We start from the raw sequence: 15719 nt of genomic DNA, 5'->3' as shown, positions 1-15719 counted from the left end.
GCTGACAGTGCAGAGCCTGCTTGGGATTCTCTCTCTCCCTCCCTCTCTGCCCCTCCCCTGCTTGCTCTCTTTCTCTCTTTCCCTCTCTCGTAATAAACTTAAAAAAAATTTAACAAAAAAAAGCTGTAAAACATATCTAACCATAAGGCAAGCCTTGTAACTAGAAAGAAAACAATGGAGTATGTGTGGCAGAAGGTACTGATTTACAGTGGGGGCCAAAACTATACACCTCCAATGGGGAACAGATCCAAAACTGTCAGAATTGTCAAGAAGGGCTGTCAACACTCAGTTACATGATCAGAAACCTAGATATGTAAGGGGCACCTGGGTGGCTCAGTCAGTTAAGCATCTGACTTTGGCTCAGATCATGGTCTCATGGTTTGTGGGTTTAAGCCCTGCTTCAAAATTCTCTCTCTCAGCCCCTCACTCACTCACACTATCTCTCTCAAATATAATAAGAATAAAAAAAGAAATCAAGCTATGTAAGAAACATTATTGATTAGTTTAAAATAATCTAAACAATATATACTCATAGAAAAGAAATTTCAGCAAAGAAGTACGTAGAGTGAAAAAGGAACACTTTCTACCTGCCTTCCGTGTCCAATGTTAAAAGCTGGCTGCATCTCCTTCCAGACCTTTCCTGTGAATAAACTATGTGTGGTGAAAGTGATAATAGCTAACATTTACTGAGCATTTACTGAGTGCCGGGTGCCATTCTCTGTGCTTTCCACATATTATTACCTCATTTAATTTTCACAGCAACCTTATACAGTAGGTATAACTACTGTTTCAGAGAGGAGAACACAGAGGGCAGGAGGTGGGATTCCTGTCAGAGTAGCCAGTTCAGCCTTGGTGAAGCCCAGAGCAGATGGTGTGAGCACAGCAGCCATGTGGTGGTCCAAAGAGACAACTTCCATGCAGAAAGAACAGCCAGTGCTAAAGCTCTGGCGGGGGCCAAGCTTAGTGTGTGAGAACAAGGTAGAGGTGGAGGGAGCTGGCCTGGAGCAGATTATTAGATCCCTGAAGATTCCAGACAGAGGTAATGGACACTCTGAGCCAGCGTAATGGTGCCCACACTGAAGTCCTAGTACTGAGTAGGAACGATGAAGATTCTGAGAAAGCAACGTGTGAGTAAAGCTAGTGAGTGCTAACCTAGACCCAAATCCAGCCACTCTTGCCAGGTCTTGAACACAATGGACAACCCTTTACATGCCACAAATTTCTCAAAATGAGTAACACACAGATGCCCTGCTATGGGCTCCTTAAGAGCACCTACAGAGTCCCCAGAGAGTTATGTTCTCCCTTTAGAGGGTCTCTGGGTGACAAACACACTCTCAGGTACCAAAATCAGGGAGCAGCACTCTGTGACAAGTTGGTCTTCTAGGCAATCCAGAACATTCCTATAACAACATTTTATTTATTTATTTATTTATTTATTTATTTATTTATTTATTTAGTGAGAGAGAGAGACAGAGGGAGAGGGAGAGATGGCGGGGAGAGATGAGGGAGGGGGGAGAGATGGAGGGAGGGAGGAAGGGGGAGAGAGAGGGAGAGAGGGAGGGGGAGGGGGAGGGAGGGAGGGAAAGAGAGAGAGAGAGAGAGAGAGAGAGAGAGAGAGAGAAAATCTTAAGCAAGCTCCACACTCAGCATGGAGTGTGACGAAGGGCTCAATTCCACAACCCTGGGATCATGACCTGAGCTAAAACCAAGAGTCATATGCTCAACCAACTCAACCAATTGAGCCACCCAGGTACTCCAATGATGTTTTAGATTACAGAATTTAAAACTAATTTTATTTATTTATTTATTTATTTATTTATTTATTTATTTATTTAAAAAATTTTTTTTTAACGTTTTTATTTATTTTTGAGACAGGGAGAGACAGAACATGAACAGGGGAGGGTCAGAGAAAGGGAGACACAGAATCCGAAACAGGCTCCAGGCCCTGAGCTGTCAGCACAGAGCCCAACGTGGGGCTCGAACTCAGGGACCACAAGCTCATGACCTGAGCCAAAGTCGGCCGCTTAACCGACTGAGCCACCCAGGCGCCCCTAAAACTAATTTTAAAGAGTGATCCTAGCCCCACAGATCCCTGTGAATGCCTAGGACCCGAAGTTTGGGAAGCACTGTTTGGTAATACCCTATCTGTCCTGCAATGGACATGGGATCTGGGCTGCAAGCCTAGCACAGAACACAGTGAGTGAACCCTGACTGAAGAAAGTTCGGTGCCAAGGTCTCCTTATGTTATAAATCACTAATCTCATTCCCTTCCTTCACTTTTCACAGAGGGACATGCTAATAGAAGCATGGGGACATGTGCCTAGTAGCCGCATTAGCCCTGGAGACCAGGGCCAGGTCAGACATGGAGATCATCCCAGTGGGAGAATTCAAAGCTAGAGGGCAGGCAGAGGGCCTCTGCTTTCAGGGGAACATTATAGCTACCCCCAATGCAACCAAGCCTCCAGAGCTCTGAAGAGTATGTCAATTATGTGGTGGCTTCAGCAAGGACTGTGTCCACAAGCACATTGACACAGTGACAAATCAGGCCTTCAAAACACCAGCTGCACCAGAACTGGGGCAGAGAAGTCAGAAGTCACTCAGCAGAGATCAAAGACACAGCCGAGGGGGTTTGTGCTGACAAAGCTAGTTGAATGGTGTTTGATTTGGGACATATTTACTTTGGAAAATACCCAATACCAGCCCAGCATCAAAGTTCACATTGAAACCCTGCTGGTGACCTTGGCTCATTTCATCTCTGCCACACTTCTCAGAAGCACAGAGGTGAGTTGGGTTTCTGACATTTCTGCTGATTATAAACTCTTATTTGCGGTGGTTAGAGATGGGTAACTGGTGCATTTCTCTATTAAACTACAAGTTCAAAAGCTTTCTACATCATCCTAAAAACGGAAAAATGTTTTTATTTTTTAGTCTGCCTATTGTAACATTCGTCAGTTACGTTTTTGAGACAATTGACAAAATTGGAACAGGAACCAGAATAAAGTATTGTGCCTATGTTAGATTATTTTAAATGGATAACTGTACTATGATGGTGCATGAAAATATCCTTGTCCTTAGGCACTTTTCCCTAAAATATTAGAATTTAAAGTGAGAGGGACGTACAAGTGACCTATTGTCAGAAAGTTCAGAAAAAAAAGAGTATACATGTGTGCCTGTGTGCACACCCATATACACACACACACACATGCATATACACGGAGAGAGCCATAAAGCAACTGTTCTAAAATACAAAAGCTGGTGAAATCTGGGTGTACAGGGATTGTTTTTTATGCTGATCTTTCAACTTCTGTAAGTTTGAAGTTATTCTAAAATGAAAGATTTTTAAAAAAAACTTTAGGCAGTTACTTCTCTCCCAACACATCTGCCCTCTTGGGGCCTGAAGACACACCCTGGAGGGACTAGGGTGTCCAGATGTTATGCTCTGATGCGTGATCAAAAAGGCTAAACCTGTTCCATACAATTGGCATGAGAAAGCGCCATATAAAGTTCCCAGAAAAGCAAACTTTTGAATGATTTACCTTTAAAAAATATTGCTTCTCTTCAAAGACAGTCATCTGGATTTAAACACAACTTAGTGATAGTTTTAAAGTGTCTTATATAATTCTTAATAAATGGCAAAATGACAGGAAGATGGGCCTTTTAGATCCTTAATTTAAAAAAAATTTTAATACTTATTTACTTTTGAGAGAGAGAGAGACAGAGACAGAATATGAGCCGGGGAGGGGAAGACAGAGAGGGAGACACAGAATCCGAAGCAGGCTCCAGGCTCTGAGCTGTCAGCACAGACACCAAAGCAGGGCTTGAACCCAGGAACCGTGAGATCATGACCTGAGCTGAAGTTGGACACTTAACCGACTGAGCCACCCAGGTGCCCCTTAGATCCTTAATTTTAATCCACAAACAATATCAAAGAGCTTTTCTCCTTCCTCTAATAAGGGAATAATGAACACTATTTTTGGCTTTTTATCAGATAATGCAGAAACAGGGTATAAGAAGCTTCCAAATATACTACATGAATACATGAAAAAAACATGAATGTCTTCATCTCTGCCTCCTTATCTGGTCTCAGATTCCTTTTCCTGAACTCTTACTCATTCACGTTACTGTTGTTGTTTTTAACCTTGTTTTTATCTGAGAAGGATCCTTTTAAGTGCAGCCTAGAAAGGAGACTTTCATCACGTTGCTCACTTTCTTCTTTTTACAGTGTACTGCTATCAATATTCACGCCCAATTCTGTCTGGAAATTGGGCCCAGTTCTACCTGTAGCCAGACACATTAGAAGTTGTTTCCCGAAAGTGGGATAGGTGTGCAGCATGGTAGCCTCAGCTGGGTGCTGGTGGGGTGGGGGGGCGGTGTGGGGCAGGAAAAGACAGTGGACATTTTCGAAGTCAGAAACTGTGATTTGCCCTCTCCAAAATGTGTGATTCAAAAGTCTCTTGGTGGTGATTAGAACAGCATTTGAGCCGACTATTTTCACAGTACCATAGGGGAAGACCCAACCAAGGAGGGAGACTAGGGGGCAGAGAAACCAGTCCTGGTGCTTCCAGGCAAACAGGTGGAGGTTCCACTGCCACGTATAGTGACACAAGGCTCAGTATTCTGGTATGTAAAATGCTGGAAGGATGAAGTTAAGTTGCACAGATGAAGTTCCTTGTATAGCACCTGGCATTCAGCAGACACTCTATCAAGAGCCACTGCTGTCATCAACATGAACAAAACCAAGAGCATCCCAAGTGGGGTATCTGTATAGCTAGCCCCATTTCCAGGCCTAACAAGTCCAAATATTTATTTAACAGGTGTCAGTAACTCTTATCTGGCTTGGACTAGAAGCAGATATTCTGGTGATCAAATATCTACCTAATGGGAGATGGTTACACACACACACACACACACACACACACACACACACACACACACCAAACTTTACAAGACACAATTCTTCCATCTGGTCTCTTCAGAAGTGATGCTGGGATCACGTGTGATGGTGTAGCATTAAAAATGCCTGCTGTTGCTGTCCCAGAGAAACACAGAAGCATCAAATGATAGCTCATCTACCCAGGATGAAATTATTACACAGGAAGTAAGCAAGAGAAAGGTAAAGCCATTGGTAGGTAAAACTGATTTGACAAATCAAGGCACAAGGGACAAGGCAAGGGATGGGTAGATAAAGACAGGCTTACTTACCACAGCATATATATTAAAAATTTACCTGGTTGATTTCAATAAAGGGACTGCCCCTCAGGCCTTTTAGTAAGAGCTGACATTACCCTAACACAGACCTTCTAAGTCTGGTAAGATTATTTCTAATTCAATGCTAGAAGCAGTTAAGTAAGAAAGTTTTAGTAGTTCTCCTGCTAGCAGTGGGAGCCAAGTAACAGATGCAAAGAAGACAGCACATCTGCGGTAAGCCATATAACCTCACAGCTTCTGGGGCTCCAGGGGAAAGACGAGCCACCAGTCACCTTTCATTAGGCACCCAGAGGATCACTACATTACGACAAATTCCAAATCTTATGCAAATTACACAACCCCAAAATAATGACACAAATTTCACATTATCTTTAGGATATCTGTTTTCAGAAAAGCCTGGCCCGCATACATTTTGCAACATCTCCACTCAGGCTCCACCTCTTGGTGAAGCTTGGTGAAGCTCTCCTGGCACCCTGCTCCTACCACAGGAAGCAGAGCCGCACCGCAGCTCTGCACCCCTACCTGCTTTGGTAGTGTCCTTATGAGAGCCCCGTGCTTTATTGCACATCTGCTCCCCATCAGGCGGGCAGAACCCCTTGGTGGGGGAGACCTTTGTGCCTCCCGTGCCTAAAATATGTTGTTTGGAAACAGGAGAAAAAGTTTAGTGAATGAATGAAAAAGAAACTCCCTGGGAATGCTAAGCCCCCAGGATTCTATATGGATTTAGTTTTGCAAACCTTAAAGAAGGGATTCTCAAGTAGGGTCCACAGATCCTTCAGGCAGGTTTATGAAACCACACAAAATATTAGTTACCTGTTTATCTTCACCAGCTTCTCTTAAAGTTCATGATCCTAAAATGGTTAAACACTCTGACTCCCAGGGCACCTTCCTGGGTCAAAACCCAGATGACTGCTTGTCATCTGAGCAGTGTGGTAGCAGGTCCATGAGGCCACCTCTCACCATGTCATTGGTTTTCTCTCCCAGCTTTAGCTCTGCCAAAATGAAATGCCCATTCCAACCCCTCATCATTTCTCTCATCCTAACGTCTATATGTGGGAGCAACAGCCTGGCTGGTCAGCTTGAGAAAGGAGGGGAAGATTCTATATCCGCAGACCCCCAATGGGGGCAGTTAAATAGCAAAAACCTGAGCATGCCCCTTCTCCCTGCTGACTTCCACAAGGAAAATACGGTCACCAACGACTGGATCCCAGAGGGGGAGGAGGACGAGGACTATCTGGACCTGGAGAAGATATTCAGTGAAGATGATGACTATATTGACATCATCGATGCGGTTTCGCCAACCGATTCAGAGGCTGGCGAAGGGAACATCCTCCAGCTCTTCCAAGGCAAGAGCCGAATCCAGCGTCTCAACATCCTCAATGCAAAGTTCGCTTTCAACCTTTACAGAGCACTGAAGGAGAAGGTGCGTCCTTCCGACAACATCTTTATAGCCCCAGTGGGCATTTCCACCGCCATGGGTATGATTTCCTTTGGCCTGCAGGGGGAGACCTATGAACAAGTGCACTCGATTTTGCATTTTAAAGACTTTGTCAATGCCAGCAGCAAGTATGAGATCATGACCATTCACAATCTCTTCCGTAAGCTGACTCATCGCCTCTTCAGGAGGAATTTTGGGTACACACTGCGGTCGGTCAATGATCTTTATGTACAGAAGCAATTTCCAATCCTGGATGACTTCAAAAGGAAAGTAAAAGAGTACTACTTTGCGGAGGCCCAGGAGGCTAACTTCTCAGACCCTGCCTTCATATCGAAAACCAATAACCACATTCTGAAGCTCACCAAGGGTCTCATAAAAGACGCTCTGGAAAATATAGACCCAGCTACTCAGATAATGATTCTAAACTGCATCTACTTTAAAGGTAAGAATAGCTGGGGCACCTGGGTGACTCAGTCAGTTAAGCATCCGACTTTGACTCAGGTTAGAATCTCATGGTTCGTGGGTTTGAGCCCTACGTTGGGCTCTATGCTGACAGCTCAGAGCCTGGAGCCTGCTTCCGCATGTGCTCTCTCTCTCTCAAAAATAAATAAACATTAAAAAAAGAAAAATTTAAAGGTAAGAATACCTTAAGTTTCTCAAAACAAATTCGCAACATACTTTTAGTGCACAGATGGACTGAACATCAAGAACTATATTCTAGAGGCTCCTGAGTGGCTCAGTCAGTGGAGTGTCTGACTTCAGCTCAGATCATGGTCTCATTGTTCATGGGTTCAAGCCCCACATTGAGCTCCATGCTGACAGCGTGGAGCCTGCTTGGATTCTCTCTCTCTTCCCCCCTCTCTGCCCCTCTCCCATTCATGCTCACTCACTCTCTCTCAAAATAAATAAACTATACAAAGTATTTTAAAAAAATGTTCTAGCTCTGATTTATCCAGGAAACCAAGACACAGGTTAGCTCACAGGGAAGATGAGGATGGGGTGATGGTGGCAGCTGACACTGAGCCCTAACTCTGTGCTTTATGCTCACTGAATCTCCACCAAAACCTTGTTATTAGTGTTGCATGTTACAGATGGAGCCACTAAGGCACAGAGAAGTAAAATGAGGCTCCCAGGGCACACAGTCAATTAAGGGCAGAGCCAAGGTTGTCCCAGGTTGCTTTGTTAAATTGGAAGAAAAAATGGAAAACCTTTTTAGAATTTGGCCAGCCTAGATTTGAGGGTTTTTGGCGTGTTTTTTTTTTCATCTCCTTCCCCAATTATTGGTAAGCAGGAATATGGACAAGAGGCTGAAGACAGATGTCTGAAAACTGTTCAGCTTGACTAACTGACATGAACACCTGCAACTCCTTTTTGGGATACTTATGCACTAATGGGCAGGAGGGGGCGGGGAAATATACTATTATTTCTAGACCAACTGTTCTGCGCCAGGCAAGAAAGGAGGACATTCCCCAACCCCACACCACTATGCACATAGGACCCTTGGGATCCTAGAAATAAATTGGCAATGGACTTGTAAAACCCAAACCTCTTTCATAGTGCCTTCACTGGGACCTGAACCAGAAGAAACCTCTACCCCACTCTACAAGCCTAGACAGCCAGAGGGCAGACGCAAGGAATGAGTCTATATCTCAACGACTCATGGTGACACACAATCACTCTCCTCTCTGCCACCAAGAACTGGCAGGCACCAGCCGGAGTCAGTCCCCCAGGCCTGGGAGGCCACGCTTCTTCGCTACTTAGCTCCAGTGTTGGGTATAGCAGCCCAGGGAGGTGAAGGACAGGAGACCTCTCTTGGCTGCTGCTCTGAGGTGGTGGGGCTGCTGAAGGTAAGCCGAGACCTCCTCACAGCTGTGTCAGGTAGGCATTCTGCCAGATGGGCAAAGTAGGCCTGAAGCAGCCAAGACCACAGGAGGGACATGGAGGCTGAGCCAGGTCCCTGGGCTTCCCCCCCGAATGCCAGGCACACCGCTGGCCTTGTGGTGGGTAGATCAAAGGCTGAGGCTCTAGCAGTCTTGTGACAGACACACACACACATATGAACTATATATACAGTGAACACATACATATAATTTTTATTACTGGCTGTAAGTATGTCTTTTGGAAGTGAGAAAACTGGAGTGTAAGCCCTGGCCTCACCACTCCCTATTCATGTGGCCTCAGGAAAGTCATTCAATGTCTCTGCGACTCAGTTTCCTCACCTTTATCACAGAGATGATAACATCTACTCTAACAGGGCTGTGTGCAGGACTGCAAGAGACAGTGATACAGTGCTAGCCCAGTATGTGGAATGTGGCAGGAGTTTAATGAACTTGAATGAGTAAAACTGCAGATGTCAATGTCATATAATATATTAAGTAGGTATGATATTGCTAGTGATGTTTACTCTGCTTCTATGGGCAACTAACCTATGTTTAGGAATGGCTTTAGAACAGCCAGTGTAAGTTACTTGGGCAGCATCAAGGCCCTCAGTCTTACTGGTCTGTAGGGCACCCTGGACACGAATGCCTATGCATTAGGCTAGCTGGATGATTGGGAATAGACAGAGACACACAGCAGCAAGCCACTCGTGCCAGCATGGGCTTCAGAAATAACTAGGACAGTCAGTTTATGACCTCCTGCACACAGTGACCAGTGTAATGCCAAAGGGCAAAAGTGGCAAATATATGTGCGTCCTTTTCCCTTCATGTTGGATAGTCACTTAATTTAGTGTTGGAACCAGAGGGATGAAATGCTAATAGGAATTAGTCTTTCATTGATGCTTATCAAAAGAAAGGAAGGTCTAGAGGTGTATTTTATTTTATTTTATTTTATTTTGAGAGAAAGAGAGTGTGTGTGGGAGTGGGGGAGGGGCAGAGGGATAGAGGGAGAGAGAGAATCTTGGGCTCCGCACCCAGCTCAGATCTAACACAGGGCTCAAAGTCATGACCGTGAGATCATGACCTGAGCCAAAATCAAGAGTCGGACACTTAACTGACTGAGCCACCCAGACGTCCCTAGAAGTGTAATTTTAATCACCAGCTTCTAAATCTGTTACTAATTTGATTTTTAATTACAAATGCTATAACCACATTGCAAAGCCAATAAAAACAGAGGTTGGGCCTCAGGAGGAAGTCAGAAGAATCCTAGGAGACATGTGACAGCTCCAGCAGAAGGGTAGTGACATCCGTGGTTGCAACAACCTGGGGGCAGGGGGAAGCACCCCTGGCATCTCAGGGGCAAAGGTCAAGGATGCTGCTAAACACCCTACAAGGCAGGACAGCCCCCACAACAGAGAACTGCCCAAATGTCAACAGTGCCGAGGCCAAGAAGCCTGGGGCAGAGGCCCGCACAGGGAGAAGGAAACCTAGCTCCCATCACAGGCAGGCAGTTTAAACCTCCTCCTAAAGAACCTCCAGCTTACCTCATCCCAGCAGTTCTAACTACCAACTGGAAACCTAGAACAAGTTACTTAGCCTCTTTGTGCCTCTGCTTCCTTGTCTGTAAAACAGGGCTAATAATAAAAAGCATGCACCTCATATGGTTGCTAGGAGGAAGGAATGAGTGATCCAGGAGAGATGCTTAGGGGAACGCAGGCACACTGCCAGTTCTCCATTGTCAGTCAGCAGTCATTAGTAGCTACCAGCACCTTAGAGCTAAAAGAGAGGCGTGCTTATTCCTGGATACAGTGTTACACCGGAATCTTTTTTTTTTTTTTTTTTAGTTTATTTATTTATTTTGAGAGAATAAGAGTGAGAGAGAGTGTGTGTGTGCAAACGAGGAAGGGGGGCAAAGAGAGAGAGGGAGACAAAGAATCCCTGGCACGCTCTGTGCTATTAGCATAGAGCCTGACCTGGGGCTTGATCTAACAAACCATGAGATCATGACCTGAATGGAAATCAAGAGTCGGATGCTTAACCGACTGAGCTATGTGGACACCCCACACCCAAATCTGATGTGAAGATCTGATGGCATCATCAGTGTGTGCAGCTAGTCCCTATGGAATCGCAGAGTGGAAAGGATGAAAGCCATCAAACTAGAGCTGTCATGAGAAAAAAGCTACTCTTTTTATAGATCAACAACAAGCAGAGGTCCAGGCATGTTAGGCATCTTGCTAGAGTCAAACAACTAGTTAGTGCCTGCATCTACACCAGAATTCATTCCAGTCTATTTCTCTACCATTATCACGCTTCCTACAAGTATGTCAGCATTCTTGGAATCATTTAGAACAATGGTCCTCAAAGTGTGGTCTCTGGACCAGGAGCATCAGCATCACCTGGGAACTTGTTAGAAATCCAAGTTCTTGGCTCAAATCAGACCTACAGAACCAGGGACACTGGGGGTGGGCCCTGTAGCCAGAACAAGTCCTTCAGGTGTTTCTGTTGCACACTTACATGTGTGGACCACTGCTTTAAAATAACATTTTAATAAAAGCCTTGTTCTTGTTGACTTTACAGGATCCTGGGTGAATAAATTCCCAGTAGAAATGACACACAACCACAACTTCCGACTCAATGAACGAGAAGTAGTCAAAGTTTCCATGATGCAGACCAAGGGGAACTTTCTGGCCGCAAATGACCAGGAGCTGGACTGTGATGTCCTGCGGCTGGAATATGTGGGGGGCATCAGCATGCTAATTGTGGTCCCTCACAAGCTGTCTGGGATGAAGACCCTTGAGACACAGCTGACACCACAGGCGGTGGAGAGATGGCAGAAAAGCATGACAAACAGGTACTTTAAGTTGAATGTTCTTTTGATCTCTGGGAGGCTGGGAGAGCCCAGGAATACTGGGAACTTTGGTCATTTTAAGAAGGAAGCTGTGTGCACAAAAAAAACAAGAACTGTTACACTGGGTCACTCTTGTTAATTCAGACCAAATTTCCTGCTCAGTGAGAAGTAATCAGAAAGTATCTGTGAGAAACACATCTGCCTTCCCTATGACAATTTCAGAAGTGAGGGGCAGGTGACTTTGTGCCAGTATGGAAACAATCCTGGCTCTGCCATCTAGTTGCTCTGTGGCTGTGAGCCCTGGCTTTGTCATCCGTAAAGGTAGCATGATTCCATGATTTCCCAGGGTCACAGAGAGAAATAAATAGAAATGTAATATTGAGCATCCCTCACAGCGCCTGGTGCCTGAGAGGTGTTCAACAAAGATGAGCTTTCCCTTTCCTGAGCAGGAAATCCTGTGGTCCTTGTAGCCTATTAAAGACATGTCATTCATGATTTTCCTCTTACTATTTATTACTCCATAGACAAAACTACAGGTTTTAAATATTTACTATGACTATTAGAGGATCATGGCAGAAAGAATAAAAAAGTTGTTTTTCTGCTTTACTTCATACTGGCTAGGCCCATATTAAGATATGAATTTGGTTCAGATTTCCTTTTGGGACAAAAATACAAAGAAATGAGGGATGCCTGGGTGGCTCAGTCAGTTGAACATCTGACTCTTGATTTCGGCTCAGGTCATGATGCCAGAGTCATGGGATTGAGCCCCATGTTGGGCTCTGAGCTCAGCATATGGCCTGCTTGAGATCCTCTCTCTCTCTCTCTCTCTCTCAAAAAGAAAACAAAAAAAAAAGTCCCTCTTGTGCCTGCATCCTTCTTAACCTCACTGCCATGACCTCCTACCCTGAGGCAGGAAGGCCTAACCAGCCTGTCCATTCCATTCCTCAAGCCACCCTGCACTGGCCTCCAAACAGCATTCCCAAAACACCCTCCCACTCCACCTCCTCTTCTCATAAGCTCTCTGTGGGCCCCCTGCCCATGGGATGTGGCCTAGCTTCTTGGCTAGGCCCAAAGACACAGCCCCCATCTGACCTGCTCCAGCCCTCCTCCTCTTTCCTCCCCACCTGCCAAGTGCCCCATTGTACCCCAGCCATACCACAGCCTTAAGCTCCCTCCAGGCTTTGCTCATACCATCTCTCAAGCTGTGGGCAGCCTCCAGGCCACAGGAATATCCCTCCTCCCCATCCCCTGTTGGATGGCTCCAGTACTTAGATCTATTCTAGTTGTTCAGACATTATCATACCACCTTTACAATTCTGTTGCTTCACACATGTGAGTACTGGCTTGGCAAAAGGGAAGCAAACTCTTGAAAAGGGGGACCATGCCTGATGTCCTCTTTATCTCCTTCATGTGCTGGACTTGGCCCTATGGGCACTAGAGTTGCTGTTTATCAATAAGGACTGAATGTGTTGAGGCAAGGACTGAGAACATTTAGCACTGTCTGGCAAATGAAGGCTTCTTTTTTCAGTACACTGACCAGATATTTAATTGCTTACTTAACGAAATAAGAAATGCCTAAAATCAAGGACCCAAACAAGAGAATTATTTTAGATACCCTCAAACCATAAACCAGTAACCATTCTGCTGCTGGCCAGGAAGGCAGGATGTGAATTCCACAGTATGGAGGAAATGACTGCACAGTACTAACCATATCTCCATTTTAAGGAACTGGAATCATAATGGATGGTCTCTCTCAAATCCTCAACTGACAGTACTAGGATGTGAATTTTAAGAAGTGCTGCATTAATTCTGTGGTAAAAGCAACCTGGGGTTGTTGGGAGAAAGGTAGGTTGTGGACATCTGAGGGAAAGACATGATTCTTGTATAACTTGTGGTTCAATAAAACTGGGCCCCCTTTCCTTCTCTGATCAGAACTCGAGAGGTGCTTCTGCCTAAATTCAAGCTGGAGAAGAACTACAACCTGGTGGAGGCCCTGAAGTCAATGGGGGTCACAGCACTGTTTGACAAAGACAGCAATATGGCAGGAATCTCAGACCACAGGATCACCATAGATCTGGTAATCTCTCCCCTTGTCCACCCTCTGCACCTGACCCCAGGATCTTCCCCCAGCAAAGCCTCTCTCCTGCCTCACATGACTTCACAGCTCAGGGGTGCTGGGTCTGCTCTCCCTGGGTCTGTCAGGCACTGAGTGGGCAGGGTAGTCTGTTTTAGGGAGCACCATGGTAGCCCCCATCCCCACTGACAGCAGAAAGAGATGGGGTGTGTGCTCCAATCTGTGAAATACCTACACCCAGCTGAATCATGAAAGGCTCATTAAATACATGCAGAGACACTGCATGACCTGCATGCTGAACTTAACACAACCACAGACACTTCACACAAAAAAAGAGAGAATACCAGTCCAAACAACATGCAGATCGAGGCCCAACCCTTCTGGCAATGCACCTAGAGCTGCTCTCTTGCTGGCAGACCACTCATACTGTCACCACTATGAGCGACTGTAATGTTGGAGTTTAAAGATACACACTGTTTAGGGGCGCCTGGGTGGCTCAGTTGGTTAAATGTCTGACTTTGGCTCAGGTCATGATCTCATGGTTTGTGAGTTTGAGCCACATATCAGGGTCTGTGCTGGCAGCTCAGAGCCTGGAGCCTGCTTCGTATTCTGTGTCTCCCTTTCTCTCAGTCCCTCTCCCACTCACAATTTGTCTCTCAATCTTGCAAAAATAAACAAACATTAAAAAAAAAAAAAGATACACAGTTTACACAACACAGCTTCTGAGCACAATTACTGCACCTGGAAGGAGGTGAGCAAGACCTTCAAGGGTCCTTCTGACCAGCTGTGGTTTGGGCCTTGTATGTGGTCTTTCCACCCTGAATGAAAGGAGACTCCACTCTATTCTCTATCCCTCCCTCTGTGTGCCCACTGATGGGATCTGACAACTTTCCTTTTCATTTTCAAACAGTTCAAGCACCAAGGTACCATCATGGTGAACGAAGAGGGCACCCAAGCTGCCGCCGTGACCACTGTGGGGTTCATGCCACTGTCTACCCAAGTCCGTTTCACTGTCGACCGCCCCTTTCTGTTCCTCATCTATGAGCACCGCACCAGCTGCCTACTCTTCATGGGGAGAGTTGCCAACCCCACCAAGTCCTAAAGGTGGAGGTCTGGGCACTTCAAGTGTTTTGGGGCCACTCTGTAATTCTGGTTCCATTCTAACAATGAGAACGGAGATGTTTTGCCATCATGGCTTTCATGGTTTATGCTACCATTCTGAAATCGAGGCCCATAGGAGACAAGAAATTTACAAACGACCAAGAAGCTCACTGGAATCAGTTCAGTACAGTGAATAATGCCAGCAGTTCATAGAAGTTAATGTACCTGTGACATGTCAGCTGTTACCTAGAGGGTGTCAACAACATACAGATGGGTTTACTCCCTCCTCCTCAGTGCAAACCTGTGGAGGTCCTGCCTGCACACCTCCTTCCCCTGCAGTCCCCGTCCTTGAGCATTTGGCTCTATTACTCAAATTACCAGCGCTCCTCATCTGAGCACAGAACACAGAAATGAGCTGCAGGACTAATTTCTCACCTCTCCCAAGGCTGGTGCCTAGGACAGAAGCAACCTCATGACATTTAAGGGGTGCCCTGGGTGTTAGCGCTTCATTCTCTCAAGGTTCAACCTTCCGAATTGATGCTAAATGTCATCTATACTTCTGCTATCACCTCACTGCTGCCCAGAAGACAGCATGTACACATGGCCATGCTTCCTACCTTAGCGATAAATAAATATCGCCACTTTTACTGTGTCTGTTATAATTCTCTATTTTTTCTCTATTGAGGCTCAAATAACTAAGAAAAGCCAAATTCAAAACAGCTGACATCCCTAGGAATGACAGAGGTTGACAATAAGCAACTTGAGTTCTTCACAGTGACTTATGTGCTACACATGGGGCATGTTCCTCAGAATCAGGATGTGGTGAGTGAGGGGGCAAAGATGTTGTGGATGGGGCTTTGTGGAAATTCCTGAAATGCTAGTCTTTAAGTGGGGCACATGCTTCAGCTTTATCCCTGGACACAGGGAGACCGTCAGACAACTTCCTATAGTAGGTCTGGTTTGAGAAAACAGGTGGCATCTGAGGAATATGTTTCCAGATCCTTCGTTACTTGGATAAGACGAGTGGAATCCAAAAAGGCTGCTCAGAATTCAAGAGTGGGGGCACCTCTGCAGTCTGGGGATTATGGGCAGTGACAGGGAGAGCATCCCAAGTGCTGTGTGGCTAACTCTGACCCCCACAGCCCTGCAGGAGAGTTTTTCTCTTCCCTTTTC

General features: G+C 45.5%; 2 protein-coding genes across 2 annotated transcripts in view; one reads left to right on the top strand and one right to left on the bottom strand.

Moving 5' to 3' along the window:
* The window catches only part of PI4KA (phosphatidylinositol 4-kinase alpha), a 111459-nt gene that overhangs the window by 48463 nt on the left and 47277 nt on the right, over positions 1 to 15719 (bottom strand). The window lies entirely within an intron of this gene.
* On the top strand, positions 6170 to 15162 carry SERPIND1 (serpin family D member 1). The gene is made up of 4 exons (XM_047828066.1): positions 6170 to 7088; positions 11101 to 11374; positions 13304 to 13448; positions 14356 to 15162. Exons 1-4 carry the CDS (start codon positions 6170 to 6172, stop codon positions 14545 to 14547), a joined length of 1530 nt encoding a protein of 509 aa, XP_047684022.1. The 3' UTR covers positions 14548 to 15162.

The sequence above is a fragment of the Prionailurus viverrinus genome, chromosome D3 (genome assembly GCF_022837055.1).
Source record: "Prionailurus viverrinus isolate Anna chromosome D3, UM_Priviv_1.0, whole genome shotgun sequence".
NCBI classification, from domain to species: Eukaryota; Metazoa; Chordata; class Mammalia; order Carnivora; family Felidae; genus Prionailurus; species Prionailurus viverrinus.
Note: the sequence above shows the minus strand (reverse complement) of the source record. Positions and strands in the feature narration are given on the sequence as shown.

Coding starts and splice junctions, on each gene's coding strand:
- SERPIND1 (XM_047828066.1), top strand. CDS start 6,170: ATGTCATTGGTTTTCTCTCCCAGCTTTAGCTCTGCCAAAATGAAATGC. Junction 11,375..13,303: donor CAGAAAAGCATGACAAACAG/GTACTTTAAGTT, acceptor TTCTCTGATCAG/AACTCGAGAGGTGCTTCTGC. Junction 13,449..14,355: donor ACAGGATCACCATAGATCTG/GTAATCTCTCCC, acceptor ATTTTCAAACAG/TTCAAGCACCAAGGTACCAT.